Source organism: Pezoporus wallicus, unplaced genomic scaffold, assembly GCF_028554395.1.
Source record: "Pezoporus wallicus isolate ANWC-B61680 ecotype Strahan unplaced genomic scaffold, APGP_CSIRO_Pwel_v1 contig_6999, whole genome shotgun sequence".
In the NCBI taxonomy this organism is placed as follows: domain Eukaryota; kingdom Metazoa; phylum Chordata; class Aves; order Psittaciformes; family Psittacidae; genus Pezoporus; species Pezoporus wallicus.
The window spans coordinates 2,986,015-3,002,965 of NW_026640180.1; the positions used below are offsets into that span (position 1 = coordinate 2,986,015).

The following is a 16,951-nucleotide window of genomic DNA, read 5'->3' on the forward strand; positions in this document are numbered from 1 at the left end:
CGCACTGTCATGTACCAAAGAACCAGTCTTTTCACTGAGCAGAAAACAAAATACATGTGCAGTGACAACTGAACAGGCAAATTTGGCTCCCTTTGCGAGTTCCCACTTTAGCTGCTTGTGGTGGACAAGAGGGACATGGTTGCATCTCACCCAGAAAAGACCCAGCAGAGGACTCCCAGTTAGCCTTGACCACCATAAACATTATGGGATCTGGTGTGTTTCTGTACAGCGAGTATCTGCAGCTCTGTGGGAGCTGCTGGCTCTCAGATGACTTCAAAGCAAAGCAAGACATATGGAGACCCACACTGAATGCACAAATCAGCGTCAGTGCCTCCATGTGCTTACACCTGTGTCCCTGATCCAGTGGTCTAAGTGTATTTGGACTGGGAGGTTGTCACTGGTTCACAGCCACCTTGGGACAGGATTGCTTCTTAGAGCAACCTGGAGGCACCAAAGTGGTGCTAAACATCACAGGGAGGGGTGCTGGGTTGGATCCTCTATGGGTGCAGATCAGTGACTATAGCAGTGTCACCAGTTTATACCACCTTTGCAACAGGCATGAAGCACAGAAATGCTAACATGATGTGAGCAACCAGTGTAGGCTAGTAGAGGACTTCAGAGGAAGAAAATGATGGCTGGAGAAGGGAAAGACAGATGTCTTGCAAGATGTTCAGGAAGGGGACAACAGGTGCCATAAAAACTGGAATGATTCATTCTGCTGCTGACAAAATTAGAAATAAAGTAATAATGGTAACAATAATAATATTAATAATAATAATTATAATCCTTGTACTAGATACTAATTAGTAAATAATTATCATAGCAACTTTTTTTCTTTTTTTTTCTGGGTTTCTTTCCCCCCCGCTAACCACTCTGCATTGCATATCAAACCCCCTCATATTGCACAGGGGTGCAAAAAGGTGTTGTTATGTTGTGAAATGAAAACTGACTCCAAACCTTATGTTCCCTGCTGTCCTATAGCTATTATTCTCCACTCAGCCTCAGTAAGACTGCCTCAGGGAAGGAATAGGACTTTACGTGTGTTCCTGCTTAGCACCCAGAGTACCTGCTTTCTAGATGCACACCTTTTAACTCTGGTTTTCTGGTTTGCTATTTTTTTACAAGTAGGTCTAGGAAACAGAACAGTGACAGGAGGATCATTGTGAGACAATTAATGTGCAGAATTGTAGCCAAAATCTGAATTCACCAGAAACCAATAAGCTGAAATAGCCACAACCAACTGTCCATAGCCTTGTCTAGAATGGCTTTAAACAAAAAAATATAAAGAGCCATGGACAGTCTCCTTACCCCTGTCCAGAATTTGATGTAAACAACATCCATAGAAACTGGGATTGTTAAGAAAGTTTATCCATACATCTGGATAGCAATAAAAAGCGTTTCCTAGGAAACTGTAAAATCCTGTACCAAGCAGCGTACAGCCAAGCCGAGAGGAACATTAGTTGATTTATATTTTCAAGGTACAACTTCACATGATTTCTTTTAGATCCTGTGATAATGTACAAGGAGAGCATGTGTGAAGGTCAGGGCTGTTTTTTTTTTCTGTTTGTTTGTTTGCTTGCTTTCTTCTCTGCAGTGCTTCTTGTGTAACTCATTGGTCTGGGTTTTCATTTCAATTCTCGTTTGTAATAACAGGGCATTACCGCTCCCTGCGTCTGTCCTTCCTGTCCACACCAAGGCTGCATCAGTAATTTCCTTCTGCTGCCAAAGAAACAACGGTTTCGTGTCTTCCCATTTCTTCAAGAACCGCTGCCAGCATGCTCAGGTTGCCATCAGGGAAATTCTGGGCTTCCCAGAGATCCAGTATCACCCCAGTGGGACTTGATTTTGTAGCAAAATAATTTAGGTACCTGCAACAAGCCAAAAGGAAATATGTTTTTCCAGGTGCATGAAGGATATCTGAGTTCGTATGGCAGTGTTCAAGGCCAGGCTGGACAAAGCTTTGGGCACCATGGTCTAGTGTGAGACATCCCTGCCCATGGCAGGGGAGTTGGAACTAGATGATCTTAAGGTCCTTTCCAACCCTAACTATATGATGATGATTTCAACGCATCCCTGTTGCCAGTGCTGTCAAGGTCCTCACCTCATGTGCTGTCATCCTGTACTCCTGCTTTCACTCACCTCAGCAGGATTTTCACAAGGACCCGATTGCACATCCCTCCCTGGGGGCTTCACCACCTGATCCACATAGACAGCCCCACTCACCTGTCCAGTTTCAGCTTGTGGGCCAGCATCCGCCAGTCATGGCCCCTCGTCTGGGGAGCATCCAGGCTGCTGCACAGCTTCTGCCTGATTGGGAGCGGGATGCTGAAAGCGCTGGGTCCTACTATGGTGGTGATGGTGCTTGCTGAGTCTATGGGAGGATAATCGATGCCAGTAGGTTCCTGGCATTGGAAAGAAAGAGAAAGACAAAAATCAACAACAGTTTTGTTACTGAGTGAAGAGACCACTATAGATTATACCCTCAGAGCCTCAGTTCTTTCACTTGCATTAGCATTTATGTTAGTCAGCTGAAAAGGAGAGAGAATTATAACCAACTTTGAGCAAACAGCAGATTTTTTTTTTCTCCTTTTTTGTTTTGAGGGTGAAGACTACTATGCCTGGACAAAATTTAGTCCAGCTTAATTAATCACTTACTGGAAATAACGAAAGATCAGTACTTTGACACATTTTAGAGCAAATTGCTACTACTGGGGCAGGACTGGGCTCTCCTGGCTTGGCTGGCAAAGGCACCTTCCTGGAAGTCCCCAAGCCCCCTACTCCACACTGACCCAGTAATGGGCTCACACCACTGCCATCTGTCTGGGAGCACCCAGTCTCCTGGAAGCCTCTGATGCTGGGCAAGCCAGAGACAGTCAGTTAATACTGCCCCAGGCACAAGCTGATCCCTCATTTTTACATGGCTCTAACTCTGTGCTGGAGATAGATAACTGGAATGTGTGTGCTCATACTCTTTTATACACACCAATTAATCCTCTTCCCCTTTTTAAGTACATCTTTTTCCCTTTTTTTTTTCCCAAGAAATGACGTTTATGGAAGGTTTATGCCATGCTGTAATGTCCTCAGTTAACAATGTCCAAAGCAGTGCTGAATACTATATCCCTACTTGGGTGCCAAGGGCCTGCATCGCAGACCAGCCACCCCAAACCCACCGCTTCAGTCAATGAGCTACTGTTCTCTAACTGCCTGGCAATGGGGGTGGCCCAGGAGCTGGCAAAATGACTTGCATGCTAGCGCTGCTGCCTGCGGGCTCACCCATGCTGCTAGGTCAGAAGTGGCTGTAGGGTGGTGACTGATAGCATCACAGATCGACAACCTTCCCTTCTTATTTTAGGCCAAGGGATGCAAGTAACACATTGAAGCAGCACTGCCCTGGTTCTCGAGGTGGCCTGCTGCCCCAGATGCATCAGGATTGCTGCAGAAAGAGCCCAGGTATTTGTGGTGATGCCCTGTGGCGATTCACCCTTTTGGGTGAATACTGACAGCATGAGATAAAAAGGGGATTTCAAAAACAAGTGGTGGGAGAGATCTAATGCAGTCTTCCTCTTGCCTTGCAAATATGCGTGTTTTGGCACTCACTGCATTTGTAATTTTGAAGTCCCAGTGGAAGACACTGTATAAAGCCAGAATAAGACAGTTGAATCTGCAGAAGTTTTACATCCTTTAAAGGGGACAAAAGAGAAAGCCCATAAAGGGAGGATGCAGGAAACTAGTAACTGTGTTACTGTATTTTTACCATAGGGTGACAGAGGCAAAGAGGTAGATTCAGCAATGAAGAAAGGTGCCAGAATGGTCCTGCAATGCCTAACCCCTAGCTGGACACCACAGCCTACCCACAGGAGAAAATGTGAGGAACCACAGCGAAGGTTTCCTCATGTCTGATCTGGTGCCTTTTTCACACTTCTACAGGCATACACAACAGTTTCCAGATTGCTGTTATTACACTTTGTACTGAATTTGTCATCAAATTGTCTGAATTTTAGAGTTTTTTTCTAGTTTACACAGCCCTATATGCCAGCCCTTAGCAGCCCAAGGTCCTCCTGCCCCTTGCTGGGGCTCAGGAATATCACAAGATGTCAACCACAAGGAGCAATTTTGCAGGAGGCAGCCTTGATAACAGTGATATTATTCACTCCCTCTATTCAATCCTGACGGATGGGATCACAGCACAAGACAAGAATATTATCCAGTTCCCTCTGAATCTATTACCAGGCCCTATTACACACAACCAGCTGAAGATGATTATAGTGTACACTTGCATTTCATTAAAGTTACTCTCAGTTCTTTTCTCTGTGAGGTTAAATTAGAGATTACTTCAATGCAGCACTTATTACAATAATTGTTTATGATACTTTGTTTTACCATCTGTCTTTAATGCTGTGTAGTCTCCAGCTGAATCTGCAACCTTATACCCACTAACCAAGCAGATGTTATGGGTAATATTGCACACTATCAGGGCCCTACAGAACAAGTAACTTTCATCAGTGGCCTCCCGGCCCTTCCCCAAGTCAGCCAGCAGCCCAAGAGCCTGCTTTCACAGCTGCTAAGGGAAGCTAAGGCATAAAACCCACCAGCACATTAACTGAAGTCAGTGCCATGTCACACCTGAACATGTTGCTTGATCTCAGCCCTAAGCTTGATTGCCCCAAGAAATGAAGGTTCTCTAGATGCTACATAGCATTGGCAAAAATGTACCCAAACTTACGTTTTTCTACTAGAAAATGTCAGCCATCAAAAGAAAAAGTGTCAAAGATAACTGTCAGGATATGTAGCAGTAGCAAAATATGAGTAGAAAAGTCTACTGCAACTAGACCATCTGATACTCCCTATTGCACAGCTGTTACTATGTGGGATGAGAGGGGAGTGGCTCATGCAAACATATGGTAATGACATTTTTCTATTCTTTCGCCCCCTTCAAGGAAATGTCAGGCATGATGGTCTTGTAGCCTGCCAGGAAAGAGGGCCATGTGGTGCTTTGCAAGATGCATCAGGGAATGGTAGGCAAAGAGCTCCTTCTCATAAACACAGAAAGGTGGCAGTAGCATGGAGATCATAGCTGCCCTCCTCCCTCCCTTGAAGGGAGGATGCTCCCTTCCAGATTAGAGAAACTAAGGGAAAATGCAACAGAAGATAAAAAAGCAACAACTTAATCCATCCCTTATATCCATCCCAGCAGTCAGGAGGAAAAAGGGAAGCACTAAAGAGGTAGCAGTGGGAAAGGATATACTTCCTTAGTCCTCCCATGTTCCTGCAATCAGATAAATGCATCAATGTAATTTACCTCTGAGACAGAGCAGTTGAGCTGGAAGATCTGCCCTTCTCCTTCGACCTGCCGGACACAGAGTTTGCACACCAGCTCCAGGGTATTCAGGCTGAACCTTTCCAGTGTGAAGGTGCAGTGCAGGTTCCTCTGGCATCCACTCCAGATGTGGTAAAAGGGAATTTCCTGAAAGATGAAAGCAAAAAAAAGTATAGTCAGGGGGTGGTGTGGGACCAGAGTGGGGATGCAATAGGACTAGAGACTGTGGGCTCCATGATACTGTCACTGAAAATAGTCCAGGTTAAAAAAAGTCCAAAGGACTGTAGCCTGGCATCTGGTGTTTTTTAAACACCCCTTTGTGCCACTCTATTTCTTTAAGCCCCATTGCTAGTATCCAGTGTGAATGGTTTGTGATGCTCACCTGGTATTTAGCTGGCAGTTTGCTCTTCCAGAGAGAGTGGGCAATGTCGTGAATGGACAGGCGGAGGTTGTGGGTGCTTCCCTTAAAATACAAAGTTTTGGGCTCCTCCAAAAGCTGCCCGCCCATCTGCTGCTCAAGCTGGAGGACCTCCTGCAGTATTGTGATAAAAGGAAGAAGGTGATCAGGTGTCATCAAGACAGAACACTTCTGATTTTGAATCTTTTGATTCCTTGAGATCAACTGCTACAGATGTTGTAACTTGTGTAATACAGAAACAAATAATTCACAGGCATTGCACAGGATTCTGTTTCCCCATGAACTGCATTAGTGGGTCTGAGTATAATTTAAATACAGAAATATATTAGTCTTCATTGATCACCAAACTGGACATGTTATGGTAACATTACTGTTTTGGTTTTGGAAGCTTTTATTTGTGTAGGTCTTGTTGATAAGGGGCCCACACATACTGTTGGTCCTTCAGCTTGTGGCCTCCTGGAAAACTGCTCTATGACAGAGTGATAGAGGAGGTAACAGATGCTTATGCTCAGACTCAATTGTCAAGCAGGATGGTGTCAAAACAATGCAAGACACTGTGATGGAGCATTTTGTACATAGGAATACATAGGTTCACAGTTATGAAATACTGTTCTTTTAATTAAAAGCCAGTAAGCCAAGAGCCTGGTCTTTTTCTGCAGCTAAAAATAAATACATGCCTGTAACTAATGAGACCACAGTGGACCGTTACCTACAGCATAATTGTAGTCCACGTGGAAGAAACAAGTGCAAAGGCACCTGTGTGAGTCCCATTAGAAACTAACACAGCCATTCTCAGTCATATTTAATTGTAAAAGCCAACCAACCAGTCTCACGTGGCCAAAGCCAATCGCGCACAGAATAAGCATGCTCAAGTATGTGGGCACTCAAAACCAGGATGCTACACCAGGCCAACTAAGGAGCCTTCGTTTTAGCCCAATATAAAGTAGACTACTCTTGATCACATTCAGGATCTAGTTAGCACACAAAAAATGGTCCAACCCAGCACCTGGCAGATCCTGAAGCTAAAATGATGTTTGTTTATCAACCATTAGAGGAAAAGAGACAAAATCAGAAAACCTTTTAGATTAAGGTTATGCCAATGAATCAGTTCCAGCTTCTTTCCAGTGCTCCCTAATTACCTGTCAAGATGTCTAAAGAGCAATCAATAGTAATTATCTGATTACTATAGATCTTCATTATGTCCAAATTACCTCCCTGGAAGGGCCAGAAGACTCACATCACTGCGTGAGCTAATTGCAGATGCCACCTCTCAGGCACACAGGGCACAGGGGCCAAACTGCTTCTGCCCATGCAGTGACAGCTCTGGGTGCTGCTCTGCTGTGAGGAAAAACATTGCAGAGTGATGTTGCATCATCCCACCCACCAGATTTGGGGGCCTAGTTTCAATATCCCACTTTCAGGAACCACCCTTGGTCACTGTAGCCCCTCTACATGCTCCAACTGGAGAATGCTGAGCAGCCAGTACTTCTCCCATGCCATTCAGCTAATTAATTCAGAATTAATTTGGAACCATGATTTCCACAACCCTTCAAACCTGCGGGCTGGCTCTAGCTATACAGCATTTTATTTAGAGCAGTGTTTATCCGGCTGGCTGGGGCCTCTGTACCCTCCTCAGCCAAAACCTGAGCTGCATGTTGCTTGCCCAGGGCTGTGGTGCCTCTGACCACCCTTCCCATCATCTCTCACCACTCCTGTGAGCTGGGACTTACACTCTTAACACCCTTCCTAGGAGAAGAAGCTGTGTAAGGCATTGCTCCAACATCAGCATCACCAGGGCAGATACTACCTGTATTTGGAAAGGGCTTCTTCATTAATGTGGCACAAGCAAGCAATGGTGTTCAGTCTAAGCTGTTGCCTTTCTTCATTAGAGAGAAAAATACTCATTAAATAACCAAGAGAAGATCACATGCCTCTTGTGCCTTTTTTGGTGTGTTTGTTGAGGACACTTCTTGTGCAGCATGAAGCAGGTTGGGGCACTCCACCCTGCTGTAGCCTGAAATCATTTGTTCCTGGTGTCTGAGGCACCATTTCTATGTGCCCAGCCGCTCAGCACTCACCACACTGCCACACATGGGTGGCATACCTCAATCTCGAAGCCATACATGAATAAACAGAATAAAGCAGCTAGATTTCTTAACAGTTACCATATTATTAGGGTTTTTTTAGTTTCGTTTGGTTTTTTTTTTCTCAGCAGACTAGATTGGGCATCCCCCTTGAAATGCAAAACTCAGCCTTAAAAGAAAGAGGCCAGCGCTCAAAGTCACAGCTACCCTCAACCTTCCCCCAAAAGCATTTTTGTGAGCATCCCATCCAGGTGGCTCAGGACCCTGTAGGGCAGAGGATGACACACACATGATCAGCACTGAACTCACTCTGCTTCACAGCCTCAGGAACCCTGCCAAGCCATTCCCACAATAACCGAGCCCTTATTGATGACAAAGTCATTACACTTCCCTACTGTATGTACTGTGGGTGCTGTCAGTTCAGCAGCAAGCGCTTACGCTGCATGATGAGAGGAAAAAGCCTGCTGGATAAATACAGCACTGTGCCTTATACAGCAAATGCTTGTCTTCCTTTAGTGGCTGTTAGGATACATTCAGCATATGGCACACTCATTCCAAGTTGTAAATAATAACAGAATGCGTTTAGTTGCCTATTAAAATAAACACATAATCCCCTACAAAGGCTCTTCCAAACCTCAGACATCCCATCATGGTAACATTTCACACTGCTCTTCCCTCTTCTCGCCTGGAGCAGCCAACCCCAAGACACCAAGATACTGCACCTGGTGCCTCACTTGCTGTCTACAACTTTCCCTCCCTGTCCAAATTATTTTTAACCTCAGGACCTGCTAGTCCAATCCCATCTGCATGCCTTGTTTTGCACAGCTAGCGGTAGTTGCCTGGTGAATGCCTTCCCTGTGGCAACATAGCAGTGCCAAGGACCTCATCCCAGCATGGCTAGGGCTGCTGCGGTGCCAGCTGTTGTGAAAGGATGCCACAAACACCCAAACTTTCTTTCTAAATAGTCATAGTTTGAGTCTACACAACACTGTTGCACTGGTTTGTACACACTAATTTACACCCACTGACCAGTGCTCAGCTCTTTCATCTACACTTAGCTTACTAGGGTAATTTTTCTTAAACCTTCTCCTTCCCAAGACCTTTCATTTTCAGAGAAGTGCAACTGAAACATTCATAAGAGTTTGAGGCTAGCAAGGAGGTATGCTTGTCCTCCTGTAAATCACCAGCTAGCTGAATCTTAAACCTCATGGATGGCCTTCAAGTCTTAGGGAAGACATGCCAAAAAACCAAGAAGATTAAAATGGGCATACTTTGCTGTAAAAAAGCATTACGTATGGGTGGGAGGACAGCTGCCTCACTTTGCTCACCTTTCCTTACCAAATTACAAGCTCACTTTGGGGTCTACCTGCAGCAGAAAACTGAAGAATCGCCTGCTCCCCTCCCAAATGCTGGCTGCAGCTTCTCAGGTGAAAGATGGTCCCTCTGTGTTCCCCTGCATCTCTCCTTATCCCTTCTGCTATTGCACTGAATTGGATTAACTTTACCTTGCAACTCCCTCCACAGTCAATTAGAAACAAACCAACAGCTCCTGAGTAGCACCTAATTGGATTCCCCCAGCTCTGACTGCATTAGCTGTCTGTCCAAGGCCCCTCTGACTTGTTTATTATTACCTCAGGCCTTGATGAACCCGTGGAAAATTGTATTATGCAGTACAGGCATAAAACCATTAGGACCCTTGAAGCTTGATTGCTATGAAAGATCCTTTTCACTTTTTTTAAAGAGGAAAAACAAAAGGGAAATTAGACAAGAGAAAATAATTGTTTCTAAAAGCCTGATACCACCAACGTATTGACAGAGGCCAAGCTCTAAGGCCCTGTAGAGACAAGACTACACTAAAGTCACTATATGACTTCTTCTACCCTTATATATATAGCAGAAGAGTATCCCCCCAACAGCCTAGGCAGGCACGCCTCTATATCAGATAGTACTGGGGAGGAAAACAGAGTATGCCATTTGCAGTGATGGAAAGTCACTGCTCCAAAAACCACAAACATTTCCCAGCCAGTGGATTTAAATCCCAGTAATTCCCATGTACAGCTGAGGAAACAAAAACATACAGCACCAGGGTGACTCTGCTTCGAGGCAGGCTTTGAACTCATTTTGCTACGAAGAGGCACTTGGGAAGTTGCACTGGTTATGACTAAAGGAAAAAAAACCACCTTTTAATACCTTCCTCTGTTACATGTGCAGTTGGAGCTACATATTTCATGAGTGCATCTATTATAGATATAATCTATAAATACAGGTATTTATAAAGAGAAATAGCAAGTATGGTTATCTATCTGCTCATCTGTATGTAGTAAGTGTGCGTGTGCATGCCAGAATTATTCAGTGAGAGTAAGGTTGTATAGTTCGAAACAGCAACAGCTTTGGTTTATTTCAGTTGCGAATTACGAACACAAAAAGCTGCATGCGAAGAGGTGTAATAAGGCAGTATAAAAGCAGGCAGTGATTAACAGCCCAGAAGCTTCTTTTATCAACTATTTACAAAGAAGCATTTAAATGTTTCCCCATCTCTGGGGAGCTGGCACTTAGCATTAAAAATACATGAATAACGAATGAAGCCTTGTGTATCTTATGGCCTTTTAATAATGCAAAAATCTTCGGATTCAGGATATGATACAGGTAAACAAAGGAAAAAAGACTGGTAGGCAGAAAATAGTGTGAGATCCCTATGTAAAGGAGACTTTATAGTATGTGAGGGTTAAATTGTGTAACAGCAGCTTGGTGTCAAGCTCTTTTTCTAATCAGAAAAACAAACCAATGGGCAGGAATGCAGGGAGCAGAGGGTCCAGTTACCACTGTGACTGCAGTCCTGCTGGAGAGGGAAGGCAAGTGAGAGAGCAACAACCACCTTAAGGGCATCCTGCGTGTCATCAAGGCAGTAGACCCGGACGCTGTACTCCAGCGAAGAGCAGGACAGTGGTCCAAAGATGGCCAGTTTGAGACGTTTAGCTGCTGCTTTGGTGATTGACTGTCCCACCAAGGCATATGTGCTGAGGGTTTCTGTCAGGATATGGCAGGCCTCTGGGTCCAGCTGAATATAGCAAGGAGTTGTAAAGTTTTCCTCCCCGACCACCACCACATCCTAAGGGAGAAAGAGACCAAGTTAGAGCTCCTGACGCCTCAGAGATATTCTCCTTTTAGTCAGCAATACCCCTTTCAAGCCTGGATGATGCATAAATTGCTGTTTGCACCTGATGCATCATCCAGGCTTGAAAGGTGTATTGCTTTCAATGGCAAGTCCTTGCCGTTTGCACCTTAGATTAATAAAGATTTACAATTCCTGATTCTGGCTTTTCTTCCACATAGGCACAGAGAGGGGATGATTTCTCTGGGGTGCTGGTGGTGATGATGGTGGTAGAAACTCTTCCTGTCCTCACTCCCTTAAGACTTGTGACTCTTTCCTCTGGGCCCTGCAGCAGCTTTTAAAGCTCTGAGCACTGTTAGGCAAACAATGAAAATATCACAAATACTTTATTGAAAAAGATATTGCAGAACTAATCATTTGGTGACCATGATTTAACATCAGTTGAATCAGTGGTCACAATGCAAATAAACAACCACCCTTCCCTTTCTAAGCATGATAATAAGGAGTTATAAAAACTCAAGGAAGGGAAGTGACCTCTGCGATGGCCAAGTGCCACATCTACCTGAAATATCACCTGCTGCTTTGTCAGATTAATCCTCCATGGGGAGACTGCAGGGTGAAGGAAAAAAATACATACAGCCCAAATGCAGACAATCTCCCCACATTGAGGAGGACAACAGCTCCCCTGCTAATTTCTCCATTCAACCCTGAGTGTAATATCCTGCACACAACACAGGTGCTTTCAATGGCTTTGAGAGAGAGCAGAAGTGAAAAGGCAGCAACGGATGACAGCCACCTCTTGCAAAGCCACCATGTGCCACATGATACTCAGCGCAACTCATCTGTTCCATCCCTGCTGCCTGCAGGTCTGCAGCACAAGGTGCACATCTGGCTGTTGAGCAGAATGGGCTCAACTGAAATTTGGTGTTAAGCTCGGGCACCCTGGCCTCAGGGAAAGAAAATGTGCCATGTTTGTCAGGGTGGCACAATCCTTCAGGAGGGCAAGGTGCTGCAGTGTTGATTGCACCCTCTATGGCCACACCAGCAACCGGCTGTGGGATAAGGCGCTGGCCCTGAGCTATGCTGCAGGGGTGTGCATGCATATGCATGTGTGTATGCACATGTGTGCGTATGTGTGGGGCTCAGCTTGGAGGAGCTGCTCCAGAACAGAGCAAAGGAAAAAGATCACCATGTGGTGACCAGAGACCCTGTAGACACTGCGGAGGCTGTGCTGGCACCAGAGTGTGTGCACGGCTGGCAGAGCAACCGCTCTGTCAAGGGCAGGAGGAGGATGGAGAGAAAATGAAGAGGTGCCAGTAGCACACAGACACGAATAAGGAACATATGTGTGGTGCCAAGAGTCAGGCTGGTGGGGTGCAGATTAGCTGGCAAGACAGACCTGCGTTCGCTGCATGTTCCTTCCCAGCGTGAAGAAGAGCTGGTGACACAGGCAGAGGGACTAATGAAAAAGCTGGTTTAAGGCAACGCTGGGCACAGAGCTCTTGCTGCTGTCAGCCCAACTGCCCTCAAAAGCCTCCCTGACCTTATTAAACCCACCCGTAGGAGAAAGTGCCCTTGCCAAATTAATTATGTGAGAGCAAACTGGTGGCAGCAGGTACCCAGGAGCACAGGACTGGAGAGGAGGGCTTTGCCAGGACAGCACAGCCTTGCTGAAAGAATCACTTTATGCTTCAGTTATAGTGGAAGGCCCTTCTGCCACCGTGCCCCAGGACATCTTCCTGCTGCAGTACTGGCAAGGAAGCACCCCAGGCTCCCACCAAGACTGCACTGCCCAGCAACACTTGTGCAACTTTCCTGAGGTTACATGGTGCAGAGTTGGATCCTGGCTGCATCAACTGAATGAAAGTGATGCTCCACCAATGTCTTAGGAGGGAAAAAGAAAAGTAAGATAAAGTCTGTGAGTTTTATTAAGCTGGATTAAGTCTTGGTGCTGAAGCACGAGATCATTTGCAGCATTATTTTCACTTTCTTGAAGATAGACTATGAACCAGGAGAATGAAAACTGTTTTGTAAAAAACATTTTCTTATTTCTAGGGTTAAGTAAGAAATTCTTTCAGCCACTGCTTTTTATTTTGCCTTTTCCTTGTGTCCCCAAGACTTTGGCACTACATCCTGCCACAACCAAAAGCCCAAGTGCCAAAATCTTACAGTGAAGGCTATTTGATGGAAAATAGCTAGAAATAGGAGGCACCAAACTGCCCCAAGAAAGCAGCTCTGCATGGGGAGTGGGCAGCGGGCAGCTTTGACACCTGGTGTTGAAGGGCACTGCTGCCTGCTTGTAGCAGCTGTGCATCTCACACAGAAAACTCAAAATACAGCAGCTGAAGGACTAGCAGAGAGCCCTGTGTGCAGTCAGTACACAAGCTGGAGCTCCTGAGCCTTACCTCCCACGGCCCCTGGGCAGCCTGGTGCTTCAGCTGGATTTGCCAGTCCTCCGTATTCGGTTCTGCACAATGGTGCATGGTTAAAATGACAGGCCGGGTTAGCAGGGCTCCTGGTGGGCCACAGCTCACCACCGGTGTCAGCAGGGTCTGGCTGTCTTCTATGGGTGGCCTGATGTTGGAACAGAAAAATGGATACATTAAATGAGCTGAAAAAGGCAAACCAGTATATTCAGGTATGTAAAAGTAAAAAGATTGTGCAAGCAAAGAATGGCAGGGTTTGGTTTGGGTTTTGTGGCTTGTTTTTTTCCAAATCACAAAATGTGTTTTGTTTTTCCAAATACCACGCATTTGTCAAAATGCAGGCTCAGGCAGCAAATTACAGACCACATTTGCTGAGCACCCTCCACTCTGACGGATCCTTGCAGACCGTATGCAGAAATTTCATTTCAGCCACTGCCAAAATGTGGTCACTGCTGCGTTTAGCAGTTGTTTATGTTTGTATGTTTAGCTGCATACAAAAATGAACAGTAGCTCTTGTAAGCACCATGTGTGAGCATTATTTACCGTCTGCACAGAGAAAATCGAAGAACAGAGGAAGAGATGAACTAATAAGCAAGTCTGAAACCTTGTAAGTGGTATACAGCCCATCTGAGACGTGCAGTATGAGTTCAGAGTCATCACCAAACCCACTGATATTCCATTTTACCCAAAAGGCATTCAGATCTACTAGAACAGATATCACAAATATGCCTGCAGGGAGCAGGCGTCACCAGCGGTAGCGGAGAAAAGGCAAAGGAATGTTAAGAAATAGTGCAGAGAGCAAAATACACTTGCAAAGCCCAAGTTTCCTAGTGATAACCCAGAGCTGTTCAGTTAAAACCACGGCTATTGTCCAGTGCACTTGCTCCTAGTCACTAGGAATGGGTGTTACAGGATATCATGTAAATATTTATGATACACAGCACACACTGTAGTTTGAAAATGATTGTGAGTGTGTATGTGCGCCCATGTGCACTTGTAAACTATCCCAGACCAACTGCTGAGGAGCTTAAAAACAGAGGAAGCATGAGTGACTTTAACTATCCCGACATCTGTTGTATGACAAATACAGCTGACTGCGCCTCATCAACTGCCTCCCTAAATAATACTGAGGACAAATTCATGATCCAGAAACCAGCAAGCAGGAGATTAAAAGTGTTCAATGTGATCTGCACGTAAACTCCGGATCTGCCCACAGGACCTCCCATCCTCTGCTCCAGCTAAGATTCAATCCTTTGTTGATTTACAAATGCTTCTATTTATTTACAGCTGTATTGGTCTTAGTGGAATTAGTTGAAAGAGCATTAACTACTGTTTATTTCTGCAACTCTCAACCTTCACTAAAAGAAAGCAAAATAGATAGCTGTAATCTTAGATAACATTTCCAGGGAGGTCAAATCACTAAAAAGCTGTTTTGATGCACAATTTATTGCACCTATTCTGGTTATTGCAAAGATATGTCCACAGGCATAGCCTAATTTTGTCTACCTTAATTCTCCCTGAATATTCTATTAACCTCACAGAACACAAAAGACAAAGTTTTACAAAATCCTTTTTCAAGGTGGGATGAAGGCACTTTTGAAAAGTATCTCTTGTTGCTACAAATGTTGTGGGAGGTTTTTGTAACATTTGAGGAAAAAAAATAAAACCAAACCCCAAAAAGGTCCAGAATGGAAAAATTTAAATCTATGCAAATCCGTAAATCCAGATGATATGCATCCGTGGAAATTAACTGATGAGTTTACTAAATGACTTAACAATTGTTTCTGAAGAGCCATGGACTAGAAAGAAACAGCTGCGATATAGCTGCCTTTCAAAAAAGATGTAAAGTATAACAATCTGGACAGCTATCACGTATTATGCTGGTTATTTTAGCCTAACAAATCGCACACAAAAGAAATTAAACACTGTCAGCTAGAGTACCTAGTCCAGCTCCTCTTGAATGCTGCAGGGATCTCTGGATTCAAGGATTTAGAAGATCGGTGGTCATTTCTTGCAAGACTGAACTGAACAAATTATTGGGCAGTTTTGACTAAAATGTTACTTCTTCCCTTCTTCCTCAGACTCATTTACTTTTTTTTCTTCATTTTTCTTTGTAAGAAGCAACAAGAAGCTTCAAAACACTCCCACTGTGCCAGTGGTGGTTTTACATGGTCATTACCTTGTGCATTAATGAGTATTTCAACAGTCTCCTGCAGTCTAAAATTCAAGAAATTTCAAAAACCACAATGTTTTATGAAAAAGATCTTTCAAAATTACAATATTTGTCTGGAAAGGTACAGATATAACAAGCCACAGACTTAATCATCTTGTTAACCTAACTTCATCTAAAAGACTACTGACCCATGAAGAAGAAAGAAAAAAACCCAACAAGTTACCATAGTTTTTTGACTGAATTACAAAACCAGCAGTCAAAAATAATTTAGGAGGAAATATATCATGATTGCCATAAACAAAAATATCATGCAGTGCACTTTAGGTGAAAAATGAGTTAAAATTGACAAGAATCTGAGCACTGATGCATGTGGTTAAAAAAGCCAAAAGGTCATTAAAATAATATGGTACTGATAAATCATATAGCCTGAAGTTGTCTCAAAGTAAAATTAAGTTTAGCCACTGCTCCGTGACAAAATTTTGTTAGCTGTTAAATTTTAGGACTGTGATGGAAAGCATAATTCTGCTCTGCAACATTTTACATCTGATTAGCAGAAGTATAAAAAATGATGCAGAACACGAAGTCGGGCTGCACAGTCAGCAAGTGAGATGGGAAGCGGATACAAAAGTACAAAGGACATGCAAAACCAGCAAGACTTATTAGTTTTTCCCCAAGATGGTAAACAGCATCTTTGCCACCAGAGATTCCCTGCCGAATGGATGAGATATGCATGCTTCTGACTTGGGTGTTTATGCTACAGGACACTCTGGTGAGTGGGGAACAAAAAAATGGGTGAATTGCAGGGATGCGTGACTTTGCAGCCCCTAATTGTTACCAGATACACATCTGAGTCCAGCACCCCAAAGTTACGCAACACTGCCAGTCCTAGTGACTGTCCACTATCTACCTCATGTAGATAAACCTTTAAAAACTGAGATGTAATCGGTTGCAGAGAAGTTCTTGAGTGGTATAAAACAGTGTTCAGCGTCCCTGAATGGGTGAAATCCCAGCTCTACTGAAGTCCATGCTAAACCTCTGACTCCTGTGAGGCCATGATTTCTACTCACAATGTGGAGAATAATGTAAATAGCAAAATTAAACTTACAGATAGCAATTAATAAGGAATATTGCAAGTAACAATGAGAGCTGGAAAACAATGCAACAGATTCAGAGAGGGGGAAAAGATGGGTAGGAAGTAAAATCCTATTAATCGTACAGCAGCTCATTCTGCCAGAGCAAAACAAGTTCCAAACGTACTTATTTAGTAGTAAAGAAAGCAATAAAAGTGAAAAAGATCTCAGGTGAGCTTACTGCAACACAGCAGGCATCAACTTGCAATGTGACATAGTGGCAAAAAGCAAATCTGATTTCTGCGGCTGTATGGGACAAGACCTGTCAGAACAGTCTGAGGTGTTTTCCTA

The 16,951-nt window shown here is 44.1% G+C and overlaps 1 protein-coding gene across 2 annotated transcripts in view; it reads right to left on the reverse strand.

Moving 5' to 3' along the window:
• Positions 1 to 1,451: 1,451 nt before the first annotated feature.
• UNC5C (unc-5 netrin receptor C) overlaps positions 1,452 to 16,951 on the reverse strand; it is a 250,650-nt gene continuing 235,150 nt past the window's right edge. For both annotated transcript variants that reach the window (XM_057418022.1, XM_057418021.1), the window contains 6 exons: positions 13,337 to 13,505; positions 10,695 to 10,928; positions 5,700 to 5,849; positions 5,300 to 5,464; positions 2,224 to 2,402; positions 1,452 to 1,868 (listed from right to left, as the gene is read on the reverse strand). In XM_057418022.1, coding sequence (XP_057274005.1) covers positions 1,703 to 1,868; positions 2,224 to 2,402; positions 5,300 to 5,464; positions 5,700 to 5,849; positions 10,695 to 10,928; positions 13,337 to 13,505 — 1,063 coding nt within the window. In that variant the 3' untranslated portion in view covers positions 1,452 to 1,702. The remainder of the gene's footprint in view (positions 1,869 to 2,223; positions 2,403 to 5,299; positions 5,465 to 5,699; positions 5,850 to 10,694; positions 10,929 to 13,336; positions 13,506 to 16,951) is intronic.